Consider the following 12,294-nt stretch of genomic DNA (forward strand, 5'->3'; position numbering starts at 1 on the left):
CAAAAGTATCTAAAATTTGATTTTGTGATTTTGTGCTGAAATCAGATAAGCAGCACATGGTTACCTTGCACAGTTCTGAAAAATTGTACACACATAAAAACTAAATTGTATGGAATAACACCCAAAAAAGTTAGCTTAATTGCAGAAAAAAGGTGTTCGGTAGTGACGTTCCTTAAAGTTATACAAAGATTTTCAGACTTTTAAACACATTTCCCTCAACATGATGTTACCTATCTACAATGAAAGAGAGGCTATGAGAGAGAGGGACACAGGAATATTTCCTGATCAAAAATGTAGGGGTGTGGTTAAAATCAGTCTCAGCCAATGGACTAAACACACACTGTTTTGGTAGTGACATGAAAATGCGGGACACATTTTTTACATAAAGTTGCATGATTTAAAAATATATAAAATACATTTTTTTTAACTTCACTTTTTAAAAGAAATCAAAGATATTTTTAAAAACAATCAAAGATCTTTTTAAAAACAACAATGGAAAAAACAGAAGAATTTTTCCCCCCAGATATTTTCCCCAATAAATCATGATTTTATAATTTTTATATTATTGTGGGATTCAATAGATAACAGAAGGATCTTTGTAAACATCTAAAATTGTAATACTTAAATTATTTTTAAATGTGTTTTTTGTTTGTGGGAAAGCAGTTTGCACCAATACTGTAGAATGGCCGATATATTCACTCCAGAATCTAACTCTACGAACATGTAAAACACTGATAGATGACCCTCTCAACCTTTACGCTGAGGAGAAAATCCAACGCAACTTTGAGGGGACCAAGTGAAACATGATTATGTATTTCTGCTCAGCAACACTGGACATCAACCACACGGCATACGCTAATAATTTTTTCATTACTGTCTATTTTCAATGAATAACAGTTCTATCTAATAACATATTAGACAGGACTTTTAGACAGATCGTAAACTAATGAACACGGAAGATGCGAGCACTGTGTGTTCAAGCTGGCGTTCAGTGCCGTCAAAAATAAATTCGCAACAACGAGCACGGCTTAGGGGAGAGCGGGGCACAACCTAACACATTTTGGTTTTGGCTTAATTATTAAAAAAATAATTAAGTTAGATTCATCTTTTTTTTACACAAGCAACATACACATCTCTGCTACAAATGAACACTTAAAGTTTTTTTCTAGGACCTACCATTTCCGTACAGTTGCACTGAAAGTGACAGAAGTCTAAATGTTACAACTTACCCCATATGCGGGGTTAATTGTAACAGACAGAGGGGTTAGTTGTAACACACATCATTCTGTACTATTGTATCTGTATAGTTTGATATTGTTTGTGCATCTGTATAGATAGATATCCATACATCCATCCCTAATCCAATCATCATTCTGTTATGGATCAATATCATGGATAGAGATATAGGAAAGGGCTGCACAGTTTTGCAATAAATAAATCAATAAAATCATCAAATATTGTAATTGCAATTTAATTACATTTGTGTGTGGCAGCTGCATGTAAAATTATTATTATTAATAATAATAACAGTAAAAATAATAAAAACGAGCTTAAAATAAAAATTTTAATGGTTTATTGCATTAAAAACAGGCTAAACAATCAATGACAATCAAACAATCAGGCATGATCAATGCATAGTAAACTAAAAAAAAAAAATTCCAACATTGTTTGTGAAAGTCCAACAAAGTTAAATATATAAATAAATACTCAAACCTGAAACGTTGTGTGGCTCCCGTTTTCATTTGATTATCATTGTACACTTGGCGGCTTAGTTGTAACACTGTGCTACAACTAACCCCGCTGTGTAAAAAATATTTTAAGCCTAGCTAACAGTTGCTAGGAGTTGCTGACATGTTTCAAAACGGTGCTATGTTTTAGCCAACAAGACAGTGATTAATGTCAGATAAAGTTAGATTTGGTGACGTACACACCACACTCAGAAACCGAAAAAAACCTATGATGAAAAAATGTACTTGCATGGTGTCAAAACACTCTTTGTCCAGTATCTTCACGAAATCTTATCAAAACTTTCTACAAATTTGCGCGAGAGAGTCTTCTGGCAGCAGGAGAAAAAGAGCGGAAACACAATCTGCTTGATCCTGACTAACTATGTAAAAGGTCTGCGTTACATTTAACCCCGCGTTAGGTTGTGCCCCGCGCTCCCCTACTTCACTTCAGAGTTCCTACTGGCGGTGCGAATGCAACCAGGAAAACGTTCCTAGGGGAACCATTAGTTCAAGGACATATACTTTTGCGCATGCGCGTGCGATCTGTGTTTGTGTTTGGAGCTCCGTCGAATTGATTCATTAATCGCTGATTTTCTTCTTTACCACTCATTTATAAACAAGCACTTTCTATTTTTATATCATGTGAACTTATCCTCGACACTATTCCTTATAAAAAACAATCGGATTGCTTTGATATCGCTACTTAGATCCAACTTTCCGAATCTCGGCTACTAGCCTTTAGCCCGCTAGCATTTCACGCGTGGCCTCGCGCCTATCGACCCTCTCATTTTACACCCGTTTGACTGAAAGGATACGTGTTATATCCATCATTTCAGTCCTAAATTAGTAGTGATATTGGTAGTATCACTACTAATTTACTGTTCATCTGTTATAATGGCGAACATATCGGATGTGTGTCTAACGTTACCTCTGAGTGCAGGTGAGACACATTCGAGCTGGTTTCGGTACGATTGGAGCTGGAGTCGGTGGAGAAACAGATCCGCGTTCTGCTGGTGAAGCAAGCCGAGCTGCGAGATCGGCGATCAACGCTTGAAACATCACGCGCCGATGCTCACAAGTCAGTGGTTAGTAACTTTTTGACTCCGACTTCGTCTACTCCGTGCGTTTCTCTGCCCAGGAGGACGCGATCATCTCTGCCTTCATTCACTCCGGCACCGAGGCAACACCACGGACCCTGGGTGATCCCACAGCGGAAGACACGAGCCAGGACCAGACCAAGGACTTCCCCCCCCCTCCCGGTCTTCGAGATCTCCACCCGGAACCGCTTCTCCCCTCTTCGCGAGCCGGAACGTGACGCCGCCGTGATCATCGGCACTTCCATGGTCCGTCATGTCCGTGCTACCTCAGGTAAGCGTAAGGTGCGCACTCACTGATTTCCTGTTGCTCGTGTTCTTGATGTCGCTGCACAGATTCCCGAGATCCTGAACGGTGACGAGCGCGTCGGAGCTGTGGTCCTACACGCCGGGACGAACGACATCAGGCTACGGCAGACGGAGGTTCTGAAGAAGGACTACAGAAGCCTGATCGAGACGGTTCGCAGCACATCGCCTGAAGCAACGATCATCGTGTCTGGACCGCTTCCCACGTACCGACTAGGACAAGAAAGGTTCAGTAGATTATTTGCTCTAAATGAATGGTTAATGTCATGGTGTAATGAACAGAAACTGCTCTTTGTAAATAATTGGAATCTGTTCTGGGAGCGACCTAGGCTCTACCGTGCTGATGGCCTGCACCCCAGCAGAATCGGAGCGGCTGTTCTGTCGGACAACATCTCCAAGACGTTACACACCATATGACTAGTAAGTCAAAGTCCAAATCACAGTCTTTGCTGTCCCAACTTAATTGATATAAGTAGTGTAGAACATTATATAGAAACTGTGTCTATTCCTCGCTTAGTGAGGCCAAACAATAAATCTAGTGTAGGATCTAGCAAAAATCTTATTGTAATTAAACCAGAAAATCTAAATATCAGTGAACAAAAACAATTTCTAAAGCTAGGTCTTCTAAACATTAGATCGCTCACACCTAAGGCGGTTATTGTAAATGAAATGGTCACAGATAATAGTTTCGATGTACTTTGCCTTACTGAAACCTGGCTTAAACCAAATGATTATTTCGGTCTAAATGAGTCCACTCCACCAGGATACTGTTATAAGCATGAGCCCCGTCTGATCGGTCGTGGCGGCGGTGTTGCAACAATCTATAGAGATATTCTTAATGTTACTCAGAAAACAGGTCACAGGTTTAATTCGTTTGAAGTACTTGTGCTAAATGTTACGCTCTTAGATGCAAGAAACAAATCCATATTATCTCTAGCCTTGGCTACCCTATATAGACCTCCAGGGCCCTATGCTGATTTCCTAAAAGAGTTTGCATACTTTCTCTCAGATCTATTGGTCAATGTCGATAAAGCAATAATTGTTGGAGACTTTAACATACACGTAGATAATACAAATGATGCGTTAGGGACTGCGTTTACAGATCTATTAAACTCCTTTGGGGTCACGCAACACGTCAGTGGTCCCACTCATCGTCTAAATCATACACTAGATTTAATTATATCATATGGAACCAATCCAACTGATATAAATATTATACCGCAAAGTGATGATCTCACTGATCATTACATGGTAACTTGTATAATACGTACTGCTGAAATTTGTCACGTTGCGCAACGTTATCGACCAGGCAGAACAATCCTTCCAACCACTATAGATAGATTCTCAAATAGCTTACCTGATCTATCTCAGCTGCGCAGTGCACCCAAACAAACAGATGAACTAGAGGAAATGACTAGCAGTTTGAGCACCATGTTCTCTAGTACACTAGATATTGTTGCACCAATTAGATTAAAAAAGGTAAGAGAGAAAACTAAAGCACCATGGTACAACAGTGCTACGCATGCAATCAAGAGAGAAACTCGTAACTTAGAGCGTAAATGGAAACAAACTAATTTAGAGGTCTTTAGAATCGCGTGGAAAGACAGTATGTCACGTTATAAAAAGGCTCTAAAAGCAGCAAGAGCTGAGCATCTCCGCAAACTAATAGAAAATAACCAAAATAATCCAAGGTTTTTATTCAACACCGTGGCTAGACTAACAAATAAACAAACATCACCAGAGCAAAATATTCCATTACAATATAGTAGTAATGATTTTATGAATTACTTCAATGAGAAAATAGAAAGCATCCGAAACACAATTGTAAATATACAATCCTCTATGATGTCTTATGATTCAGCCTCAATTATGGCCCCTCTAGAACAACTACACCGCTTTACAACTATAGGACAGGAAGAGCTAAATAAACTTATCATTGCATCGAAACCAACAACATGTTTATTAGATCCAATACCCACTAAACTACTGAAAGAAGTGTTACCTGTAGTCGAAGAGCCTCTTCTTAATATTATTAACTCGTCTTTATTTTTAGGTCATGTTCCAAAAATATTCAAGCTGGCAGTAATAAAACCTCTCATTAAGAAACCGCAATTAGATCCAAATAACTTAGCAAATTACAGACCCATCTCAAATCTTCCATTTATGTCTAAAATACTAGAAAAAATTGTGTCCGCTCAATTGTGCTCTTTCTTACAAGAAAATGATATCTATGAAAAATTCCAGTCGGGATTCAGACCGCATCATAGCACAGAAACTGCGCTAGTTAAAATTACAAATGATTTACTTTTAGCTTCTGACCAAGGCTGTATCTCAATACTAGTTCTACTCGATCTAAGCGCTGCGTTCGACACTATCGATCATAAAATACTCCTGGATCGACTACAAAACTACACTGGTGTTCAGGGACAGGCATTAAGCTGGTTTAGATCTTACTTATCAGACCGTTACCATTTTGTCTGTCTAAATGGGGAAAAATCAAAGATAACGTCAGTAGACTATGGAGTACCGCAAGGATCGGTGTTAGGCCCTCTGCTATTCTCAATATATATGCTGCCACTTGGTAATATTATAAGAAAACATGGAATTAATTTCCACTGTTATGCTGATGACACTCAATTATATATCTCATCACGACCAGATGAAAACACTAACTTATCTAAATTGACAGAGTGTCTAAATGATATAAAATGCTGGATGACGTGTAATTTCCTGCTATTAAATTCAGATAAAACGGAGGTATTACTTATTGGTCCAAAAAACTACCCACAAAATCCCTTACAATACAACTTTAATTTAGAAGGATGTCCTGTTACTTTATCCACTACAGTAAAAGACCTGGGTGTTATACTAGACCGCAACTTGACTTTCGAAAATCATATTTCATATATTACAAGAACAGCCTTTTTCCACCTTAGAAACATTGCTAAGCTACGCAACATGCTATCTGTTTCTGATGCAGAAAAGTTAGTTCATGCATTCATGACCTCGAGACTAGATTACTGTAATGCTTTATTAGCTGGCTGTCCTACATCCTCAATCAACAAGCTACAGTTAGTGCAAAATGCAGCTGCTAGAGTTCTTACTAGATCAAGAAAATATGATCATATAACACCTATTTTATCATCTCTACACTGGTTACCTATTAAGTTACGTATCAATTACAAAGTATTCCTACTGACCTATAAAGCCCTAAATGGTTTAGCTCCTGTGTATTTAACAGACCTTCTATCGCCATACAATCCATCGCGCTCTTTAAGATCACTAAATTCGAGGCTTCTGGTCATTCCTAGGATATCTAAGTCCACTAAAGGAGGGAGGGCGTTCTCGCATTTAGCTCCTAAACTCTGGAATAGCCTTCCTGATATTGTACGAGACTCAGACTCGCTGTCCCAGTTTAAAACTAGATTAAAGACGCATCTCTTTAACCAAGCATTCACTTAATGCTTAACCTTTGATACTGCTGAATCAGTTCGAATGCATTAACATTATGAACATCAGCTATGCTAATTATTTCCCATCTGCCTTTCTGCTGTTATCTCGGGACGCTAGTCCCGAGGTAAATAGCGTTCGTCAGCTCCAGTTTGTATCCAGCCTCTCACGGAGACTTCAGATGCCCCAACGCCTGTGAAGAGACGACTCGACGCCTGTGAAGAGACGACTCAAAGCCGGCGATATGTTATGCCATAAATTAATACTTGATTAACTAACTGTATTTTTCTATGTACATTTCCGAAATGCAATTTCTGTAAAGCTGCTTTGAGACAATGTGTATTGTGAAAAGCGCTATACAAATAAATTTGAATTGAATTGAATTGAACTGAATTAGTTCACGGGGAACCATTGTGGTGGCTAGTTCCTAGGACTAAGTTCACAGACTTTTCACATCAGACTTTTCTAGAGTGTCGTCGGTGTAATAAAAAATCTTTTGCCATCACAATTAAATTGTCTGAAATTGCTCCTTTTTCTGCAATGTCTTTTCAGAATGAGTTTGCAAATGACATTTCAGTTCTGCCCGATATGTGAAACTCTTCTCACACTGAAGACATGTGAAAGGCTTCTCTCCAGTGTGAGATCTTATGTGCGTCTTAAGACTTTGTTTAACTGTGAAACTCTTTCCACACTGAGGGCAGGTGAAAGGCTTTTCTCCTGTGTGAACTTTCACGTGAACATTAAGGTTTGATTTGTTTGAGCAAGTCTTTCCACAATGATGACACATAAAAGGGTTTTCTCCAGTGTGAGTTTTTACATGATTCTTTAGGTGACTGCTGTCTGTGAAACTCATTCCACACTGATGACAAATAAAACAGTTCCCTCTTGAATGAATCCTCCTGTGGGAATTCAGGGCAACTCTTTGTCTGAAACTCTTTCCACACTGATCACAATTGAAAGGCCTCTCTCCAGTGTGAGTTCTCATGTGGGATTTAATTGTTGCTATATGTGAAAAACACTTTCCACATTGAGGGCATGTGAAAGGCTTCTCTCCAGTGTGAATTCTCATGTGGATTTTAAGGCTAGCTTTTCTAATGAAACATTTTCCACACTCTTGGCAGGTGAAAAGGTTCTCTCCAGTGTGAATTCTCATGTGGGCTTTAAGTCTGTATTTTTGAGTGAAACTTTTTTCACACTGTTGGCAAGGGAAAGGTTCCTCTACAGCGTGAACTCTCTTATGTTTATTAAGGTTACCTTTTTCAGCAAAACTTTTTCCACACTGTAGGCAGGAGAAAGGCTTCTCTCCTGTGTGAATCCTCATGTGGACTTTTAGGTTTACATGTTGATTGAAACTCTTTCCACATTCTTGACAGGTGAAATGACTTCTAGCTCTCGACTTTTGTGAGGAAGTATTTTCAGTCTGTGAACAACTTAAAGATTTTCCTCCAGTTATGAAATTATGATTTTTATACAGATTTTTCTCTTCCTTTTCATTCAGTCCTTGACTCTCTTCATTCAGGGCCATCAGGTCTAGGGTGAAAAAAAGACAAATTAACCTGTTTAATGACACAAAGCAAAAGATATCAAAACATTTAGACATTTAAAGCAACATAAAGCAACCAAACCAACAACATATATGCTAAATCCTATACCAACTAAGCTACCAGAAGAGGTGTTATCGGGAATCTCAGAACGACTTTATATACACATATACCTCTGAATCCAATCAAACCGTTTCATGTCATGTTTTGAGGTATCGATAAATACAGAATTGCTGGCTATTAGAATCAATGTTGGATTGTATCGTGTGATTTACACCTCTAAATTTAATCTACGCCCCCCCCGAAGCCATCCCTGTGGCTATTCCTGTTGCCATTCCTGTTTCCACTAAAATGTTTTTAAAAGGTTTTTCGTGCTCAATGTAATTTATTTAATATTTATATGATGTGTAAGTCCTATATTGCATTGTGCATACCTTATATCTGTAATTTGAGTGAAAATAACAAATCCTTCAAACATAAATAAGAGTTTTAGTGCAAACAAGGCATTAGATTATCATAATGGACAAAACGTGCAAGTATCATACATTTTTGTTGATCAAAGAGCTTGTTTTTAGCGATAATCCAAAAGCCTATGGGAAAATCCTATTGGGTTTTTGTTGAGGGAACCAGTGTGATGCTAACTGTAGTTTTTTTTGTCATGGTAACAGTTCAGTAGTAGTATTCAGATATTTAAGTATTGTTTCAGAGTCATAAATTTGGTATTGTGACAACATTAATGTAAAAAGTAAGATTTTGTTGAATACTGATGCATAATTAAGAAATGAATGGTTTTCGTTACATTTAATTCAAAAGTTGTTGTGTTTAAATCGGCTGCTTCCATATTTTTCCAACTTGAAATTTGTTTATGTATGTTCCCAACTTGGATTCAGGAGCTTCTCAGGTGCACTTGAAGCAAGGTGTTTAGCTGGTCATGTGATCTCAACATGCCTCAACATAAATATTAAAAAAATATTATTAATTCCTGCAGAGCTGGATGTTTTAATGAGGATCAAATTATTTGAGTTCCGCTTTGAGAATGAGACCAACCTGTTTGTTCTTCTGTATCTTCTTGTTTCACACTGAATGTTTCTTCAATCTTCATCTCTTCACTCTCTTCTTTAATAAACAACATCTTTATAATGGCATATGGATCTCAGTCGCTTCACCAGGAGTTTTTTTTTTGTTTGTTTGTGTGTTTGGACAATCTGTCATGATTAAGATGAGAATAAATAACAGAAAGCAAAATATAAACGAAGTCCCTGGGTGCGTCTCAATCAGCTCTAGTTCAGTAGTCAGTGCACTGTTAAGGGAAAAACACACGCAAAGCCATTCAAATTAATAAAAGAACACAAATTATAGAAACTTATGGTGTTATAATTTATAATAGCCACTTAATGGTTTTTAGATCATGTTTCATAGATTACACCTGACCTTAATAAAAACATTTGCTAATTGTGTTTGTGTTCTTGTTGCATTTCTGTTTTGACCAGCATGTCTCGTCTGCGTGCGGCAATTCGAATCACTGAATCATTTTGCGTAGTAGCCTAATTGATTCAGTTGACTCCTGAGTTTCAAAAAGATCCGTTTATCCATATACTTGTCAGTCACCGATTTCGTGTTCATGATGTATTCATTCACTACATAAGAGGCGAAATGAGACGCACATTTTCTGTTTCTCACGTGTGGATGCGCTATAATCACGAAACATAACGTTCATAAATGTTAAATAATGCTTCTCAATGGCATAAAACCAATGTTACATTCAATAATAAAACATTCGTTTAACAACGTTAAACTATAAAACCAACGGCTGCATTTATTTAAACACATTTTACAAACCTTTCTCCAGCCGAATCGCAGACGCAGGAGGCCGGCGCAGCTTTGTGACGTCACACCATGCCTCCAAAATAAAAGTCCTGTTCACATACTAAACTCAGATATGTGTATAGAAATTCACATACACATAATAATACATATATCAGAGGCATTTAGAGTTGAATTCTTGGTGAATATATAACATATATTTAAATGAATGTTGGTTGATAATGTGCTGAGAATAACTACCAATGAAAGCCTTTGAACCTCATGTGAGATTCTGTCTAAATGGCTTAACACTTGTGTTTGTGTTCAGAAACCATTTATACATGTGAATGGGAATTTTATTCAGTAACAAACTATTTTTTGTTCAAAGGAAATTTTTTGAGAACTTTTTTTTTTTTTTTTTTTTTTACTATTTTCAATTAAACCTTTATTAGGGTCACAGACAAAAAACAAACAAACAAAAATAAATATGCAACAATCAATGGGTAACATTTTGCAATTTAAATGTTCATTTAAGTTCTGCCATCACAACAAATTATCAAATGGAATCAATGTTGATGCCGTTGAAATTCTGCAGCAGAGCGATGACATCTCAGATCATTATCTCGTCTCGTGTAAACTTAATCTAGCCAAGGCTGCAAAGCAGACTCCGTGTTACAAATATGTTAGATCCATCACTTCTGCCACTAAAGATTGCTTTATTAATAATCTTCCTGATCAGTTTCATCATCTCAGCATCCCAGATAGCTTAGAAGAATTTGATATTGCGACAGAAACTTTTAACTCTCTCTTTTCCAGCAGTTTAGACAGTTGCTCCTCTGCGCTTAAAGAAGAGGGGCTGCATACAGAGAGGGCTTAAAAGCTGCTAGATCTGCTTATTTTTCTACCCTATTAGAAGATAATAAACATAATCCTAGGCATTTATTTGAAACAGTGGCTAAACCGACGAAAAATAAAGTTTCCAAGCAGCACAGCATTAATGACTATATGAACTTTTTTACTTACAAGATAATATCAGGGAGAAAATTATAGCTATGCAACCGTCTACTACAGTATCGCATCAGGCAGTGCATTGTAGTCTCCTTGAGGAACATTTTTATTCATTCATTGCTATAGGAGAGGAAGAATTTTCTAAACTCGTTACATCATCTAAATCAACAACATGTATGTTAGACCCTATACCGACTAAACTATTGAAAGAGATGCTTCCAGAGGTCATAGATCCTCTTCTTAATATCATTAATTTATCTTTGTCAGTAGGATACATACCAAAAACTTTAAAACTGCCTATGATTAAACCGCTTGTTAAAAAAAAACGCAACTTGATCCTACAGAATTAGTAAATTACAGGCCGATCTGGAATCTACCTTTTCTGTCAAAGATACTAGAAAAGGCAGTATCCTTACAACTATATTCCTTTTTAGAAAGAAATGGTATCTGCGAGAATTTTCAATCAGGATTTAGACAGTACCATAGTAGAGACTGCTGTCATTAGAGTCACAAATCATTTGCTCTTATCATCCGATCGTGGTTGTATCTCTCTATTAGTGTTACTCGATCTTAGTGCTGCAGTTGATACTATTGACTGCAACATTCTTTTAAATAGAACTGAAAATTATGTTGGCATTAGTGGCACTGCATTAGCATGGTTTAAATCACTTAAAGCCCGTGCAGACCTCTAACGCATGAGTCACATATGTAAAATTTTATCATTTTAAGATAAAAACATTAGTATGGTTTAAATTATACTTATCTGACCGTTATCAGTTTGTAGCAGTAAATGAAGAGATGTCTTATACCAATCTTTCATTTGAAAGTCATGTGTCTAGTATCTGTAAAACGTACTCTGTTACTAACGTAACCTTGGTTCTCTCTAGAGAGGGAACGAGTAATCTCCCAGTTAGAAAATGTTTTTTCTGGGAACAGTGCTGAACTCGCTGTCCATGACAGCACGTCTGTCGCCAGAGCGTGGACTAGACATACAGCGGCTCTATAGTCCCGCTCAAAAGGTTTCAGAAAATACTGGGCCTCATGGCCTCAGCGTCTTCGGTACTCCAGCTGGGTCTGCTTCACGTGCCCACTGCAGTTATGGCTGAAAGCACGAGTTCCAACCCGGGCATGGACCTCTGGTTTGATTCGCCTCAAGGTCGATCTAAAATGCGTCTCAGCTCTGGAACCTTGGAAAGCAACCGACTGGTATCAGTCAGGTGTGAGTCTGGGGACTTCCTCGAGTGTGAAGGTGGTGTCCACCGACGCCTCCACCTCGGGATGGTGAGTGCTGCTCAAGGGCAGACCGTTCCTTGGCCAGTGGTCAGAACGGGAAAGCTTCTACACATAAACTGTCTGGAAATGATG

At 37.9% G+C, this 12,294-nt stretch overlaps 1 protein-coding gene across 2 annotated transcripts; it reads right to left on the minus strand.

The window, feature by feature from the left end:
* Positions 1 to 1,550: 1,550 nt before the first annotated feature.
* On the minus strand, positions 1,551 to 10,022 carry LOC143742479 (uncharacterized). 2 transcript variants are annotated; one of them, XM_077235355.1, is made up of 3 exons: positions 9,958 to 10,022; positions 9,166 to 9,418; positions 1,551 to 8,107 (listed from the first exon to the last, which is right to left on the minus strand). In XM_077235355.1, exons 2-3 carry the CDS (start codon positions 9,248 to 9,250, stop codon positions 7,086 to 7,088), a joined length of 1,107 nt encoding a protein of 368 aa, XP_077091470.1. In that variant the 5' UTR covers positions 9,251 to 9,418; positions 9,958 to 10,022; the 3' UTR covers positions 1,551 to 7,085. The 2 variants fall into 2 exon arrangements, with proteins under 2 accessions (XP_077091470.1, XP_077091471.1); XM_077235356.1 differs by having other exon boundaries at positions 9,166 to 9,323; positions 9,958 to 10,006.
* Between the last annotated feature and the right edge of the window lie 2,272 nt (positions 10,023 to 12,294).

This window comes from Siphateles boraxobius, unplaced genomic scaffold (genome assembly GCF_051911475.1).
Source record: "Siphateles boraxobius isolate OS27281-9 unplaced genomic scaffold, OSU_SipBor_1 19, whole genome shotgun sequence".
NCBI lineage: Eukaryota > Metazoa > Chordata > Actinopteri > Cypriniformes > Leuciscidae > Siphateles > Siphateles boraxobius.

Bases quoted from the DNA above. Each gene is read 5' to 3' on its own strand.
- LOC143742479 (XM_077235355.1), bottom strand. From the start codon at position 9,250: ATGTTGTTTATTAAAGAAGAGAGTGAAGAGATGAAGATTGAAGAAACA. The intron at 8,108-9,165 runs GTTGGTCTCATT...TTTTCACCCTAG, and splicing joins AGATACAGAAGAACAAACAG to ACCTGATGGCCCTGAATGAA.